The sequence below is a fragment of the Neofelis nebulosa genome, chromosome 6 (assembly GCF_028018385.1).
Source record: "Neofelis nebulosa isolate mNeoNeb1 chromosome 6, mNeoNeb1.pri, whole genome shotgun sequence".
NCBI classification, from domain to species: Eukaryota; Metazoa; Chordata; class Mammalia; order Carnivora; family Felidae; genus Neofelis; species Neofelis nebulosa.
Genome location: NC_080787.1, coordinates 46352136 through 46370887, shown reverse-complemented (window position 1 = coordinate 46370887; position 18752 = coordinate 46352136). Strand labels below are relative to the sequence as shown.

At 38.5% G+C, this 18752-nt stretch overlaps 1 protein-coding gene across 4 annotated transcripts in view; it reads left to right on the top strand.

The window, feature by feature from the left end:
* Positions 1-18752, top strand: part of SUPT3H (SPT3 homolog, SAGA and STAGA complex component) — a 546620-nt gene that overhangs the window by 383184 nt on the left and 144684 nt on the right. For all 4 annotated transcript variants that reach the window (XM_058736123.1, XM_058736125.1, XM_058736124.1 and 1 more), the window contains exon 6: positions 11719-11858. In XM_058736123.1, the coding sequence (XP_058592106.1) occupies positions 11719-11858 (140 nt within the window). The remainder of the gene's footprint in view (positions 1-11718; positions 11859-18752) is intronic.

The following is an 18752-nucleotide window of genomic DNA, read 5'->3' as shown; positions in this document are numbered from 1 at the left end:
CTGGACACTTGATTCTCCAGCCACAAGTCTAAGGCAACAGTGTCCCCCAGGAGGTTGGCAACTCACATCTCCTCTGGCTCCGTGTCGCAGAAGCTCTGTTCCATGCAGGAATAGCTGAAAGGACTGCAACTCCCACTCCTTCTCCACCCATAGGGAAGCTCTACCCCAGACGTGGCAGGCGGAGAATACCGGGTCCTGAATGCCCTACCCTAGCTCGCTCAGGCGAAGTAGAGCTCCACGCGAGAAGGGACAAGCTCAGAAGAGAGTGGGCTACTACCATCCCTACCCAGATCTCCACTCACAGAGTCAGGAGTCTTTCTAAGAGGAGCCGATTGCCTTTCCCACCCCCAGCTCCAGTACAGCGATACAGAGATTCAGCCCAGAGGGAGAAGCAGCTTTGTTCACAAAGAGCTCTTCAGCTTTCCCTACGGGGACTGATTTTTTTAGAACAGAGTCTGTGAAGTTCGTACCTAATGGTGGTATAGGAGACAATGGAAATCCTGATGGTGAGCAGTTAAGAGGAGGCTGGAAGCTCTGTGATACTGGTAATAACAAAACAGTGCATCAGCTAAAGGTTTAACAGGAAACGAAGGGAATATACAGCCAAGAAGAGTCTTCCGCGGTCAGGGCAAAATGTAGAGGCTAGCAATATCTTGACTCTGCAGAGGGGCCCGACATGATTCAAGTCCATCTGTGGAACGTTTTCTGCCCAAGAGTATTTAATTAAAAACAGTAAAGCAATCAGCCAGAAGTTAGTGGAAGCTAATGGCTGTGTGTGATACCTGTAGAGTCAGGTAACTTAATGAAGAGAGCTGGCAAAGTGACGGCCAAAGAGAACCCGACTAAAACCACAGTCATCCCTGGTGGTCGAGGAGACGGATTGCATGCTCAAGGCTGTGCCCTCTGAGAAGCACTTCTGAGGCCACATGCTGTGAGGGAAAAAGATTTTATTTGAACCAGTCTAGCCAGGTCACTAAACAAACAAGCAAACATCGACAACAAGCCCCAGGAAGAGGAGGGAATAATTATCCAGAAGTTACTACAATATAAAATGTCCATTTTGAACAACAATCACAACAAAATACTTGGCATGCAAAAAACCAGGTATGTAATCCACAAAAAAGGGTTGGAACAAAAAGCAGGCAACACAGACCGCTTTTGAGAGCACCTGGATATTGGACTGGTCACACAAAACCTTCAAAGTAGCTATCGTAAACATGCTCAAAGAACTAAAGGAAACCATTTTTAAGAAACAAAAGGAAGATATGATTACAGTGTCTCACAAACTAGAAAATATCAATTAAGAGCCAGAAATTAAGGAGAGCACTTGTTGTGATGTGCACTGGGTGTTGAATCACTATACTGCACAGCTGAAACTAATATTATACTGAATGTTAACTAACTGGAATTTAAATAAAAACTTTTTTAAAAAAAGATTAAGGAGTTCCGGAAGATGGCGGCGTAGGAGGACGCTGGGCTCACCGCGCGTCCTGCTGATCACTTAGATTCCACCTACACCTGCCTAAAGAACCCAGAAAACCGCCAGAGGATTAGCAGAACGGAGTCTCCGGAGCCAAGCGCAGACGAGAGGCCCACGGAACAGGGTAGGAAGGGCGGCGAGGCGGTGCGCGCTCCACGGACTGGCGGGAGGGAGCCGGGGCGGAGGGGCAGCTCGCCGGCCAAGCAGAGCCCCCGAGTCGGGCTGGCAAAAGCGGAGGGGCCGGACGGACTGTGTTCCGACAGCAAGCGCGACTTAGCGTCTGGGAGGTCAGAAGTTAACAGCTCTGCTCAGAAAGCGGGAAGGCTGGAGGACAAAGGGAGGGAGAGCTGCTGAGCCCCCGGACGGCAGAGCTCAGCTTGGCGGGGAACAAAGGCGCTCGCCAGCGCCATCTCCCCCGCCCATCCCCCAGCCAAAATCCCAAAGAGAACCAGTTCCTGCCAGGGAACTTGCTCGCTCCGCGCAAACACCCAACTCTGTGCTTCTGCGGAGCCAAACCTCCGGCAGTGGATCTGACTCCCTCCCGCTGCCACAGGGCCCCTCCTGAAGTGGATCACCTAAAGAGAAGCGAGCTAAGCCTGCCCCTCCCGCCCCCGTGCACCTTGCCTACCCACCCCAGCTAATACGCCAGCTCCCCAGCACCACAAGCCTGGCAGTGTGCAAGTAGACCAGACGGGCCACACCACCCCACAGTGAATCCCGCCCCTAGGAGAGGGGAAGAGAAGGCACTCACCAGTCTGACTGTGGCCCCAGCGGTGGGCTGGGGGCAGACATCAGGTCGGACTGCGGCCCCGCCCACCAACTCCAGTTATACACCACAGCACGGGGGAAGTGCCCTGCGGGTCCTCACCACTCCAGGGACTGTCCAAAATGACCAAACGGAAGAATTCCCCTCAGAAGAATCTCCAGGAAATAACAACAGCTAATGAACTGATCAAAAAGGATTTAAATAATATAACAGAAAGTGAATTTAGAATAATAGTCATAAAATTAATCGCTGGGCTTGAAAACAGTATACAGGACAGCAGAGAATCTCTTGCCACAGAGATCAAGGGACTAAGGAACAGTCACGAGGAGCTGAAAAACGCTTTAAATGAAATGCAAAACAAAATGGAAACCACGACGGCTCGGATTGAAGAGGCAGAGGAGAGAATAGGTGAACTAGAAGATAAAGTTATGGAGAAAGAGGAAGCTGAAAGAAAGAGAGATAAAAAAATCCAGGAGTATGAGGGGAAAATTAGAGAACTAAGTGATACACTAAAAAGAAATAATATACGCATAATTGGTATTCCAGAGGAGGAAGAGAGAGGGAAAGGTGCTGAAGGGGTACTTGAAGAAATTATAGCTGAGAACTTCCCTGAACTGGGGAAGGAAAAAGGCATTGAAATCCAAGAGGCACAGAGAACTCCCTTCAGACGTAACTTGAATCGATCTTCTGCACGACATATCATAGTGAAACTGGCAAAATACAAGGATAAAGAGAAAATTCTGAAAGCAGCAAGGGATAAACATGCCCTCACATATAAAGGGAGACCTATAAGACTCGTGACTGATCTCTCCTTTGAAACTTGGCAGGCCAGAAAGGCTTGGCACGATATCTTCAGTGTGCTAAACAGAAAAAATATGCAGCCGAGAATCCTTTATCCAGCAAGTCTGTCATTTAGAATAGAAGGAGAGATAAAGGTCTTCCCAAACAAACAAAAACTGAAGGAATTTGTCACCACGAAACCAGCCCTACAAGAGATCCTAAGGGGGATCCTGTGAGACAAAGTACCAGAGACATCACTACAAGCATAAAACATACAGACATCACAATGACTCTAAACCCGTATCTTTCTATAATAACACTGAATGTAAATGGATTAAATGCGCCAACCAAAAGACATAGGGTATCAGAATGGATAAAAAAACAAGACCCATCTATTTGCTGTCTACAAGAGACTCATTTTAGATCTGAGGACACCTTTAGATTGAGAGTGAGGGGATGGAGAACTATTTATCATGCTACTGGAAGCCAAAAGAAAGCTGGAGTAGCCATACTTATATCAGACAAACTAGACTTTAAATTAAAGGCTGTAACAAGAGATGAAGAAGGGCATTATATAATAATTACAGGGTCTATCCATCAGGAAGAGCTAACAATTATAAATGTCTATGCGCCAAATACCGGAGCCCCCAGATATATAAAACAGTTACTCATAAACATAAGCAACCTTATTGATAAGAATGTGGTCATTGCAGGGGACTTTAACACACCACTTACAGAAATGGATAGATCATCTAGACACACAGTCAATAAAGAAACAAGGGCCCTGAATGATACATTGGATCAGATGGACTTGACAGATATATTTAGAACTCTGCATCCCAAAGCAACAGAATATACTTTCTTCTCGAGTGCACATGGAACATTCTCCAAGATAGATCATATACTGGGTCACAAAACAGCCCTTCATAAGTTTACAAGAATTGAAATTATACCATGCATACTTTCAGACCACAATGCTATGAAGCTTGAAATCAACCACAGGAAAAAGTCTGGAAAACCTCCAAAAGCATGGAGGTTAAAGAACACCCTACTAACGAATGAGTGGGTCAACCAGGCAATTAGAGAAGAAATTAAAAAATATATGGAAACAAACGAAAATGAAAATACAACAATCCAAACACTTTGGGACGCAGCGAAGGCAGTCCTGAGAGGAAAATACATTGCAATCCAGGCCTATCTCAAGAAACAAGAAAAATCCCAAATACAAAATCTAACAGCACACCTAAAGGAAATAGAGGCAGAACAGCAAAGGCAGCCTAAACCCAGCAGAAGAAGAGAAATCATAAAGATCAGAGCAGAAATAAACAATATAGAATCTAAAAAAACTGTAGAGCAGATCAACGAAACCAAAAGTTGGTTTTTTGAAAAAATAAACAAAATTGACAAACCTCTAGCCAGGCTTCTCAAAAAGAAAAGGGAGATGACCCAAATAGATAAAATCATGAATGAAAATGGAATTATTACAACCAATCCCTCAGAGATACAAACAATTATCAGGGAATACTATGAAAAATTATATGCCAACAAATTGGACAACCTGGAAGAAATGGACAAATTCCTAAACACCCACACTCTTCCAAAACTCAATCAGGAGGAAATAGAAAGCTTGAACAGACCCATAACCAGCGAAGAAATTGAATCGGTTATCAAAAATCTCCCAACAAATAAGAGTCCAGGACCAGATGGCTTCCCAGGGGGAGTTCTACCAGACGTTTAAAGCAGAGATAATACCTATCCTTCTCAAGCTATTCCAAGAAATAGAAAGGGAAGGAAAACTTCCAGACTCATTCTATGAAGCCAGTATTACTTTGATTCCTAAACCAGACAGAGACCCAGTAAAAAAAGAGAACTACAGGCCAATATCCCTGATGAATATGGATGCAAAAATTCTCAATAAGATACTAGCAAATCGAATTCAACAGCATATAAAAAGAATTATTCACCATGATCAAGTGGGATTCATTCCTGGGATGCAGGGCTGGTTCAACATTCGCAAATCGATCAACGTGATACATCACATTAACAAAAAAAAAGAGAAGAACCATATGATCCTGTCAATCGATGCAGAAAAGGCCTTTGACAAAATCCAGCACGCTTTCTTAATAAAAACCCTTGAGAAAGTCGGGATAGAAGGAACATACTTAAAGATCATAAAAGCCATTTATGAAAAGCCCACAGCTAACATCATCCTCAATGGGGAAAAACTGAGAGCTTTTTCCCTGAGATCAGGAACACGACAGGGATGCCCACTCTCACCGCTGCTGTTTAATATAGTGCTGGAAGTTCTAGCATCAGCAATCAGACAACAAAAGGAAATCAAAGGCATCCAAATTGGCAAAGATGAAGTCAAGCTTTCGCTTTTTGCAGATGACATGATATTATACATGGAAAATCCGATAGACTCCACCAAAAGTCTGCTAGAACTGATACATGAATTCAGCAAAGTTGCCGGATACAAAATCAATGTACAGAAATCAGTTGCATTCTTATACACTAACAATGAAGCAACAGAAAGACAAATAAAGAAACTGATCCCATTCACAATTGCACCAAGAAGCATAAAATACCTAGGAATAAATCTAACCAAAGATGTAAAAGATCTGTATGCTGAAAACTATAGAAAGCTTATGCAGGTAATTGAAGAAGATATAAAGAAATGGAAAGACATTCCCTGCTCATGGATTGGAAGAATAAATATTGTCAAAATGTCAATACTACCCAAAGCTATCTACACATTCAATGCAATCCCAATCAAAATTGCACCAGCATTCTTCTCGAAACTAGAACAAGCAATCCTAAAATTCATATGGAACCACAAAAGGCCCCGAATAGCCAAAGTAATTTTGAAGAAGAAGACCAAAGCAGGAGGCATCACAATCCCAGACTTTAGCCTCTACTACAAAGCTGTCATCATCAAGACAGCATGGTATTGGCATAAAAACAGACACATAGACCAATGGAATCGAATAGAAACCCCAGAACTAGACCCACAAACGTATGGCCAACTCATTTTTGACAAAGCAGGAAAGAACATCCAATGGAAAAAAGACAGTCTCTTTAACAAATGGTGCTGGGAGAACTGGACAGCAACATGCAGAAGGTTGAAACTAGACCACTTTCTCACACCATTCACAAAAATAAACTCAAAATGGATAAAGGACCTGAATGTGAGACAGGAAACCATCAAAACCTTAGAGGAGAAAGCAGGAAAAGACCTCTCTGACCTCAGCCGTAGCAATCTCTTACTCGGCACATCCCCAAAGGCAAGGGAATTAAAAGCAAAAGTGAATTACTGGGACCTTATGAAGATAAAAAGCTTCTGCACAGCAAAGGAAACAACCAACAAAACTAAAAGGCAACCAACGGAATGGGAAAAGATATTTGCAAATGACACATCGGACAAAGGGCTAGTATCCAAAATCTATAAAGAGCTCATCAAACTCCACACCCGAAAAACAAATAACCCAGTGAAGAAATGGGCAGAAAACATGAATAGACACTTCTCTAAAGAAGACATCCGGATGGCCAACAGGCACATGAAAAGATGTTCAACGTCGCTCCTCATCAGGGAAATACAAATCAAAACCACACTCAGATACCACCTCACGCCAGTCAGAGTGGCCAAAATGAAGAAATCAGGAGACTATAGATGCTGGAGAGGATGTGGAGAAATGGGAACCCTCTTGCACTGTTGGTGGGAATGCAAATTGGTGCAGCCGCTCTGGAAAGCAGTGTGGAGGTTCCTCAGAAAATTAAAAATAGACCTACCCTATGACCCAGCAATAGCACTGCTAGGAATTTATCCAAGGGATACAGGAGTACTGATGCATAGGGGCACTTGTACCCCAATGTTTATAGCAGCACTCTCAACAATCGCCAAATTATGGAAAGAGCCTAAATGTCCATCAACTGATGAATGGATAAAGAAATTGTGGTTTATATACACAATGGAATACTACGTGGCAATGAGAAAGAATGAAATATGGCCTTTTGTAGCAACGTGGATGGAACTGGAGAGTGTGATGCTAAGTGAAATAAGCCATACAGAGAAAGACAGATACCATATGGTTTCACTCTTATGTGGATCCTGAGAAACGTAACAGAAACCCATGGGGGAGGGGAAGGGAAAAAAAAAAAAAAAAGAGGTTAGAGTGGGAGAGAGCCAAAGCATAAGAGACTGTTAAAAACTGAGAACAAACTGAGGGTTGATGGGGGGTGGGAGGGAGGGCAGGGTGGGTGATGGGTATTGAGGAGGGCACCTTTTGGGATGAGCACTGGGTGTTGTATGGAAACCAATTTGACAGTAAATTTCATATATTAAAAAATAAATAAATAAATAAATAAATTTAAAAAAAAAATAAAAAAAAAAATAAATGGGAAAAATAAAAAAAAAATAAATAAAAAAAGATTAATATAAAGAGACAAGTTATGGAAAAGAAATGCAAATTCTGGAGTTGAAAAGCACAATGACTAAAATGAAAAATTCAGTAAAGAGACTCAGTAGTAGCTTTGAGCTGAGAAGAAAGCATCCGCGAACTTGAAGACAGATTGTTAAAGATTACGCAGTCTGAAAAACAGAGAAAAGAATGAAGAAAAATTTATAGAGCTTTCTGAAATCTAAGGCATCATGAAATGAGCCAACATATGCATAATGGGACCAAAAGGATAGGAAAGATTAAAAAAAAAAGAGCAGAAAAAAACCTTCAAAGAGATAATGATTGGAACTTCTCAACTTTAATGAAAATTATTAATCTATACATCCTAGCAGCTCAACAAGCTCCAATTAGGATAATCACACAGCGATCCACATTCAGACATATTCTTCTAGAAATGTTGGAAGACAACGACAGAGAAAAATCACAAAAGCCACAAGAGAAAAACACTTCATCACATACAGTGGAACTCCAGCAATATTAACAGCTGACTTCTCATTAACAATATAGGTAAAAACAAAAACAAAAAAAAAAAAAAACAACCCCAGAACAATATAGGTCAGATGGTCAGATAGCAATGGAATGACATATTCAAAGTGGTGAAAGAAAAAACTGTTAACCAAGAAACATATCAAAAGTGAAGGCAAATTTATATATATTCCTAGATAAACAAAAACTGGGTGAATTTCTTGGTAGCAAATCCATATAAAAAATGCTAAAGTACTTCAGGCTCAAGCAAGTGGCACCAGACAATAATTTGAATACACGCGTGTGCATGCACGCGCGCACACACACACACACACACACACACACACACACAAGTACCTATAAAGCTAATTGTGTAGGTAAATATAAGAAACCATATAATTGCATATATTTTTCCTTCTTCGCGTAACAGATTTAAAAAACGTGTAAAACAATGTGTATAATGTAATGTCAAGTCCATAACACATAGATAGGTAATATATTTGATGGTAACGACATAAGTGAAGTGCGGGGTACCAAGGCTGTATTGGAGTAAGGAGTGACACAAGATGGCTGCTCAAATTGTAGAAAGAAATGAAAAGAAGCAGAAATGGTAAATACAATGGCTTATATAACCAAATCTATAAATATCTACTTTCTGTCCTATAAAAACACAAACTACTGAAACTGAGTCAAATAGAAAATCTGAGTAGACCTATGACAAGTAAATTCTTTGAATTAGTAATTTTAAGTTTCCCAAGGAAAAACCCAGACCTAAATGACTTCATGATGAATTTTACCAAATGTTTAAAGAGCAATTAACACCAATCCTTTCCCAGTGCATTCTTCAGGGCCTTTATTACTCGGATATGAAAACCAGACAAAGATATCACAAGAAAAGAAAACTAAAAACTAATACATTGTTTTTCTGCATTCCTTCTGCTATACTTTCCATTTCTATGACTGACTGACTTTGTTGTTTTTTTTTTAATTTTTTTTACATTTATTTATTTTTTGAGAGACATAGAGAGACAGAGCACAAGTTGGGGAGGGACAGAGAGAGAAGGAGACACAGAACAGAAGCAGGCTCCAGGCTCCGAGCTGTCAGCACAGAGCCTGACGCGGGGCTCGAACTCACAAACCGTGAGATCATGACCTGAGCCGAAGTTGGACGCTTAACCGACTGAGCCACCCAGGCGCCCCATATGACTTATTTATTTTGTAACTGGAAGCTTATACTTCTTAGTCCCCTTTATGAATTTACCCATTTCTTCACTCCACCTCCCCTTTGGCAAGCACCTGTCTGTTCTTTGTATTTAAGAGTCTGGCTTTTTTGTCTGTCTTTGTTTGTTTCTTAAATTCTACATATGAGTGAAATCATACGATACTTGTCTTTCTCTTTCTAAAGCACTTCGCTTAGCATTATACCCTGCATACATTTTGTTGTAAATCTCGTTTTTTCTGTGTATGGCTGATTAGTATTCCATTGTGTGTACACACACACACACACACACATACACGCCCCCCAGATGTTTGTTATCCATTCACCAATTGATGCACACTTAGGTTGATTCTGTAGTTTGGCTATTGTAAATAATGCTGCAATAAACATATGGGTGCATTTATCTTTTTGAATTAGTGTTTTTATTTTCTTTGGGTAAATGCCCAGTAGTAGAGTTACTGGATCATATGGTAATTCTACTGTCCGTTTTTTGAGGAAACTCCATACCATTTTCCACAGTGGCTGCACCAATTTACATTTCCACCAACGGTTTACAGGGTTGGTTTTTTTTCCCTCCATGTCTTCACCAACACTCGATATTTCTTGCCTTTTTTAGTCTAGCCATTCTCACAGGTGTAAGGTGATACCTCATTGTAGATTTGATGTGCGTTTTCCTGATCAGGATTAGTGATGTTGAGCATCTTTTCATATGTCTATTGGCCATCTGTATATCTTCTTTGAAAAATATTCAGGTCCTCTGCCCTTTTTTAATCAGGTTATTTGGGGGTTTTTAATTATTGAATTCTGTAAGTTCTATGTATATTTTGGATATTAACCCCTTATCAGATACATCATCTGATGTATCTTCTCCCATCCAGTAGGTTGCCTTTTTGTCTACTTAATGTCTTTTTTAATATAGATTGTGAAAATCCCTAACAGAATACTTAGGAAACCAAATCCAGCAACATCCAAAAAAGGATTATACGCCATGACCAAATGGAGTTTATCCCAGGAATGGAAGATTGGTTTAAATTTAGAAAAAAAATTGTGTAAAAAATCATAATGATAGAATGAAGGTCATAAACCACATGATCATTCAATAAATGTAGAAAAATCATTTGAAAAAACTCCAAGGTCTTTCATTAGAAGAACACTCCAAAAAACTGAGGAGGGAACTTTCTCAACTTGATAAAGGTCATTGCTATGAATGGAATATTTGTGTCCCCCCCAGAATTCCTATGTTGCCTCCTAATTCCCAGTGTGATGGTATTTGGAGGTAGAGCCTTTGGAAAACAATCAAGTCATGAGGGAGGGGCCTTCATGAATGGGAATAGTGCCCTTCCAAGAAGAGATACAAGAGAGCTTGCTTCTGCTCTCTGTCCTCCGCCATGTGAGAATAGGAGAAGACAGTCCATCTGCCAACCAGGAAGCAGGCTTTCATCAGATACCAAGTCTGCGGCACCTGATCTTGGACTTTCTAACCTCTAGAACTATGAGACATAACTATGGGTTTTTTAAGCCATCCAGTCTACAATATATTTATATATTTATTATAGTCTGTGCTATAAACTGACCAAGACAGCTATCTATGGAAAACCCACAGCTAGCATCCTATTTAATGGTGAAGGATTGGATGCTTTCACCCAGAGATGCATAGGCTGGTATCTGTGCATGTAATTTATCACTTTAAAAAATAATCTAGTTCTCTGTCACTAATTCACACTGATATTTATACATTAAACTGTACTGCCTATTGCATTATTCCCTCTTGACCTTTTGCAATAACTTTTTTAAAGTTAGGTTTTGCTTTTAAATAAATATGATAGTTTTATCTCTTAAGAGGAAAAGAGTAAGGCCTTGTCCCTTTAGGCCTCAAATGTATTGCCACAGTAACATGTGTAACATTCTCTCCTTTTAATTTCACATTTATTTTCATAAAGAAAATAATTTCACATTAATTTCGTATTTATTTTCTGAATTAGGCTTGGTATATCAGGATTCTTTTTCTAAATCTGAAAGGACTTCCTTTTTTTTTGGTAAGGAATTTTGATCAGTCCATTCACACTACATTAATTGATAATTTGGTATTTTGTTCCCTCAATCTTATTTATGGCATGAATAAATGATTTAATTCTGCGTGGCTTATGCTTTTGTTTTGGATGCAAAGATTCTCCCTTCATTTTTTTTAAGTTCATTTATTTTTGAGAGAAGGAGAGAGGGAGAGAGCACACCCACTGGAGCAAGGGAGGGGCAGAGAGAGAGAGAGAGAGAGAGAGAGAGAGAGAGAGAATCCCAAGCAGGCTCTGCGCTGACAGCACAGAGCCTGACACAGAGCTAAATCTCGTGAACCGTGAGATCATGACCTGAGCCAAAATCAAGAGTCAGACGCTTGACCAGATGAGCCACTCAGGTGCCCAAAGATTCTCCATTTAAAGATTATTTCAAGAGAATTCCAATTCTGAATTTCATATGCAGTATTCAGTACATGTAGTGATTGGTGTTGATGTAAACCTATTAAGCACATTTTTTTCCTTCTTTTATGTTCATGAAGACAAACTGAGTGGCAGCAATAATGCAAACAAAAGACAAAAAATTGCCCAAGACTTTCTCAACTCTATTGACCAAACAGGAGAACTCTTGGCAATGTTTGAAGATGATGAAGTTGATGAAGTTAAACAAGAAAGAATGGAGGTATAGTATATTCTTCCCTTTTTACAGTTATAGAATAACCATTGTAGTGCTTATGCTATTTGGTTCTATTCTTCTGTTCTTTGATTGATGTCTAAATTGCCCAGAACAGTAGTTGCATGTCTGAAGGCAGCATTGTACAGCCTTCAGACATGACTTTGGGAGACAACTTCAGTGCTCTGTTTCTCTGTTTCTTCCTTTGAATAGGAGTCGATTTCCCTCAACTTCCTTCCAGGTCTTACTTTTCCTGTTACCATTTTATCTGAAACTTGTTTTTGTCCCAAGTCATCCAGTTCTCTTTGTGGGCCAAGGTAATTTCGCCCACTTTTGTGTTGGCATGTAGCTGAAGAACTGTTTTTCAGGACATATCTGCAGGCTATGAATGCACTCATTAGCTGAGGTAATATTCAGGGCAGTTACGTGCTTTACATCACTGTAACATGTGTTTGGATTCCCTGAATATGTTTTCACAATAAATATGAAAATTGTTTGCCTTCTATTTGTCTGAGCTATCTATTCATAAAATTACTGTTTCCTTAAATACTTACTTGAAAATAAAAATGACTGATTTCATTTGAGTGCCTTCCAAAATACAAAGCATTCTTCTTCTTATTATTAGACTTTTACCTGTAAAAAAAAAAAAAAAAAATCTCCATTTTCCCCTTCTCTTTAAATGGGACAAGAGAGGTAATTCCAGAACTCCAAAAGATCGTGCTAAGTACCTACTTTATCATAATCTCTATGCATGCTAAAAATATAATTATTTCATGTCAAATTTTGGAGGAAGTCCAATAGACATACATGCTTTGTAAACTTTAACAGCCTTCTTTAAAGAATTAGTATGCTTAGATCACGAACTGTGATCTAAAGGCAATGTTCTTTTTAGGTATCAATTACCTTAGAAATGTGTGGTTATCTTGGTTTGGGGCAACTGCAAATGATTTTAGTTCAACTTCGCCGTGGGCCAAAATCATGCTAACTTGTCCAAAGCAGATGATAAACATATATTTCTGATGTCATTATGGCCCAAAAAGGATATGATTGTTTAGTAGCATGGTTTCACTTATGATGCATTACACAGAGAGCAAATGTTGTTTATGCTTTTCTAAAAAACATTTTTATATTACTCTAATGGGCATTAAGAAAGATTCATTAAGGAAAGACTCTACATAAAACATTAATAAAATAGAACACTTAGCTTTTCAGTTTTGATGGGAAAATCTCTGTCAACCAAGCCTACTGCCTGGAAGGACATTCCACAATCAAGGAGAAGAGAAGAAATGGAGCATGTTGTAACACTAAGCTCATAATAGCAGGCTACTGTAGGCCTGGAAAAATGATGAGTCAGTAAGGTATAAGTTAAAGTCAATAAAATATCTGGAAAGGCGGGGGAGGAGAAGCTTGGGAACTTACGCAGTTTCTCTTCCTCTTCCCTCCACTTATATATGAGGTAGTGGTAACCAGGATAATAAAATATCGATAGTTGGTAAAAATAGTTACAGTGATGTGTTAAAAATCAGATTGGCAGTTTCTTTAGGCTTTATATCGTACCTAAAATCTTTTGTAACCAACATAATGGAGAGTAATTTTGAGATTCTACTCATCCAAGTAGCAGAGTTTAACTGACTAAAAAATGCTGAACTTAGAGACGTAAGTGTAGACAGTAGAAAGCGGAACCGTTAAGAGCATAGGCCTCGCCTGCTTCTAATTTGACAGGTTATAGTTTCAAGCGCAAACCGCAAGTGCGGCAGTCCATATGAAACCACTTTGGGCTCACAAGACTGCGATCTCTGCTTTTCAAGTGCAGTGGAGTAATCAGTCCTGGCATCATTCAGTGATTTCGTTTTTCTCTAAGCATCACTTACTGTTGCAGAAATTTTGTTTGCTACCTTCTTCCCAAGAACGTATGAAAATGGTATAGACCTACCAACAAAGCTTATTATTGTTTTGCTTTCTTTCCCTTTTTTTTCATTTAAATGTAATTTAGAAGAGAAAAAAAATTTTTAGAGGCATAAAAACTCATTTGGGATCCTAGCTTTTTCTCAAAACATCGAGCAAGAGTACCAAAAACTGAGTTGTTTCCTGTTGTTTTAGATGACTTTATGTGTGCCTGGCTTTCTGTTTCACTCCTAATGCACCTCATCAGTATTAAATATTATATGACTTGAAATAAAAAGTCTGAATTTTTACTTCCATTTCTACTTGCTAGTCCTTCATCATGACAGTTCGCTAACTCTTACCCTTATAGTTTTCCTCCAGCACCAACTTTTTAACACTTGGGTAGATTATAGTAGAGATCTATGATCTATTATCTTAAGATCCTTCCAAATTATCAAATAAAAATTAAGTAATGTTCAGAATTGCTTTTGAGAGACTGGGAAAGAGAATCAGGGACTTGGTAAGCATAATAATGCATATAAATGTTGACCCTCCTCTCACCTCCACTTAACCCCCACCATAGAATAACAGGAGGTGTGTTTTACTGTCTCTTACATTCTGATCAACTAAATATGGCTGTGTCTACCAAAGGCCAAGAGGGTATCACAAAACGCTGCAAAGAGCTTTGGGTTTTCTTAACAGAGTGACTGTAGTCACTCACAGAAGAGCCTTGCCTGAGACCCAACTACTCTACCGTGAAGGAACCTGAGAAGCTCAAGTTTATCATCAATCGAGTGAAATATCTGGTCTAATAAACGACTGCGTTTGTGAAGGGGATGTAAATAATGAGTACTTAAAGAATTTGGTGAACTCTGCCTTCTGACTAATCCTTAAATTGGTAAAAGTAAACAAGAAAGTAAAGATTAGGCCATCAGAGAGAACAACCTTTAAACAAATTAGGGTCCTGAAGCCCCAGAGGCCTGATACTGGAACCCAGAAAGAAAGCACCATGGGATACATAAAATTTAAGGTCCTTAAAAATGTTTTTAATTGGCTTAAGATTGAATAACATTCCAGGTGGCCATCCCAGGTGGCCATCTGAATTTAACCTAAAGTGACTGACCAGAGATTGTAAAACACAAAGTTTCTCATAAAATCTGAATGATCAGAGAAGTCAGGTTCACCATTCAGTTATGCCCCAAGTAATGTGAAGTTATGATCTCTGGGGAGGTTGAGTCCCAGAGTTACCATTTGTCGAACTGAGTATACTGGAAAACTCACCAAAGAAGCCAGAGAGGTGGATTGCTGTAGATGTTCTCCATCTTCTGGTTTTGAAGTCTGTTCTTTCTATTTCCCTTTTCTATTTTTCTACTATTATTATTTTTTAATTATAATGGAAAGTAAAGTACAATGCCTTTAAGATAAGACAGTTCAAAAATATCTTAGTTAAGATTTATCATAAAAGAAGAAAGGCTAATAGCTCTAGTGAGATAATGGTGTACAAATATGAAAAAAAGTTTTTTTTAACATTTATTTATTTTTGAGACAGAGAGAGACAGAGCATGAATGGGGGAGGGTCAGAGAGAGGGAGACACAGAATCTGAAGCATGCCCCGGGCTCTGAGCTGTCAGCACAGGGCCCGACGCGGGACTCGAACTCACGGACCGCGAAATCATGACCCGAGCCGAAGTCGGCCGCCCAACCGACTGAGCCACCCAGGCGCCCCTGAAAAAAAGTTTTTAAGTTGAGTTTAAAAATGAAACCCAGAAAAAAGTTTAAATGTATGTGAGATTAAGAAATATAGAATTTATATGCTGGAAAGATAGTTTATACACATACATACATGATACATACAGATACACATCTACATTTACATACATGCTATTTTGCCTGTGTGTATTCTGTAAGAATAGAAATATAATTTTAGTAGATTTTTTTAATGTAAGAGTAAAAGAACAGTCAGAGCTCTATCAGACAAACGCAAATGCTAGTGGTAGCAATATTAGTTCAGAGAAAAGAGGATTCAAGGGAAAAAGTTTTCAAATGGAACGATGTCAGTAATTTTATGTTACCAAATGATGCTGCCTGTGGTGAAGATAGTAAATACAAAATGTTAATCATCACATTCCAGAGAATTGAAATATACAAAGCAAAAGATTCCAGTAATGTGGGGAGAAGTTAGAGAAAATGCATTTGTTGAGTCTGGAACACACTATTCTCAGTACTTAACAGATTGACTTGGGGGAAATTTTTTAATCATAAACATTTAAGTTTAATAGATGGATATAAAACATTTTATAAATGAGCAGCAGTTTTAAAATCTTACCCAGGTAACCCCAAGGATTCCATGGTGCTCTTTAGGGGAGGTGAGGAGAAGTTTGGTGGGACTCTATCCTCCCACCTCCCCCTACACACTTTCCTCCATCAGGAGAACTTTGAGGTTACATCATGGATCTATATATCACCGGTAAAGAAGGGGCTTCGTTATTTTTTAATTGCAAGTCAATACAAAAAATCACTATTCAACTTCTCATGAGGAGTGTTTCTCTCATACACAGATAGATATACACTCAGTCAACAGATTTCAACAATATACAAATTTATAGAGCACATTACCTTACCAGAGCAGAAAACGTAAACCTGAAAGTAATAACAGGAGTTAAACAAACAAAACCCTAATTGATTAAAAATTTGAAAAGAAAAAAAGCTAATAGAAGCGACTAATGGACCCACAACAAATTAAAATGTATTACCATCGACTGTTTGGATAATAACAGCAATGAGAATAGTCCCTGTAAAATTTACAAAATTTGGACAACACTTTAAAATAGGGGCAACTTTTTAGATTTGAAGCCTTTATTAAATTGGAAAAAAGTAAAAGAAACTAAAGATTCACCTAAAATTAGAAATTTTATGTCAAAAAGAGAAAACAGGAAAAATGAAAATAAAAAACAAATGCATAAAGTTAGGAAACAGTAATTAAGGGGTGTCTGGGTGGCTCAGTCGGTTAAGTGTCCAACTCCGGCTCAGGTCATGATCTCATGGGTTGTGAGTTTGCGACCTACCTCGGGCTCTCTGCTGACAGCTCAGAGCCTGGAGCCTGCTTCAGATTCTGTGTCTCCTCTCTGCCCTTCCCCTGCTCATTCTCATTCTCTCTCTCTCTCTCTCTCTCTCTCTCTCTCTTCTTTCTCTTCTTTCTCTTTTCTCTCCTCTCTCTCTCTCTCTCAAAAATAAACATTAAAAAAATTAAATAAAAAAGAAAACATATAATTGAATATACCAATTTAAGGAACTCTTTTCAAAAATAATAACAAATGGTGGAATGAATCTATGGCAAGTCTAAGAAAAATGGAAAGAAAAGACAGCTAACAAAAATCAGCAAGGAGTAGGGATCTAGCCGTAGACTGGAGAAATCAATTCCCACATAATTCTGTACTAATATTTGGAATGAATATCTTCTTAAGAAAATGTAAATGATTAGTTTTTCTCAACAGGTAGTAGAAAACTTGGATAGACCAGTAACCTTGGAAAAAATGCTAAATGTTTGGGAAAGAATTATGTCCTCAGCAGATTCTGAATCCAAAATGATTTATGGAAGAGCTCTTTTAAACATTCATAAAATAACTCATTGTCATGCTATATAAACTATCTCAGAGTAAAGAAAGTAAGGAAACCTTATTAAACTTCACAGAGTATCATAATATAATCTCATTTATGAATATGGATTCAGGAATCTTAAAATATTAGCAATATTAATTTGGCAGCATAATATAATAAGGAATGTACCATGACCAAATAGTATTTTTTTCATGAGTTCAAGCAAGCTTGAATATTAGAAAATACATTAGTGTTAAATACCCAAGAACTAGGTCAGAGGAGAACAACCATATGATTATTTTAGGAGATGATAAAACAAAATTCACTTCCTATTCTTTTTAGAAATTCTCAATGAACTGGAAATAGAAAAGTTACCTTCATATCATGATAAAGAATATCTCACTCCAGTGAACAGCCATCATTATAGTTTGAAAAATATTAACAGTTCCACTAAATTCTAGAATGCCCATGTTATCAGTTTTATTTGCTAGAGTTCCAGGAGCATTAGCCAATGCAATAAAAGACCTAGCTATTGGTAGGAGACAAAAATTATCATTATGTACAGGTAATATAATTTTTATTAGGTAATCCTTGAGGATCAATCTAAAAAACTATTGAAACCAATTAAAGTCCTCACTAAATCATATACATACTTTAAAAACCAGTAGCTTCCCCCATATTTCATAATAGTTAATAAAAATTAGAAGACCATCTCAGTTAAAATAATACAAGGGAGAAGTTTATTTGGAGGCAACTTCATATTAACAAGAAATGTAAGAGAAATATGAAAGTAATATTTAATAATGTACTAAGAAGAGTGTAAGTCAAGAAATACAATGTACCTGGATACAAAGACAGGATATTATAAACCTATCAGTTCCTAAATTAATTTATTAGCTTGATGAATTTTTACAAAAATCTCAGCAAATTTTTTTAAACTATCCAGTGATATTAGAGGTTATTTTAAGTGATAAGACAGATGAGAATAGCAAAGAAATTTTCATTAAAGAAGAATAGAGAGCAGAGTTCAATTTATCCTACCAGATACATTTCATAAAACTGTTGTCATCAAAATAGTGTGGTACTGGTGTAAAACCCAATAAGCATACCAATGAAGAGAATTCTATCCATGAAATAAGTAAGTGTAGAGAAGACTTTAGTCACGATAAAGGTAGCTGTAGAAATCAGTGGGAGAAAGGTGCCAAACAGTTGGATAATATTTGGAAAGGAAAAAAACACATCTAGTTCCTAACCTTAGACTGGCCTCAGAATAAATTCAGGTGGATTCAAGAACTGGGTATGAAAAGTAAAGCTGTTTTTAAAAAACAGAAATAGGGGCTCCTGGGTGGCTCAGTCAGTTGAGTGTCTGACTTCAGCTCAGGTCATGATCTCACAGCTCGTGAGTTCGAGCCCCGCGTCGGG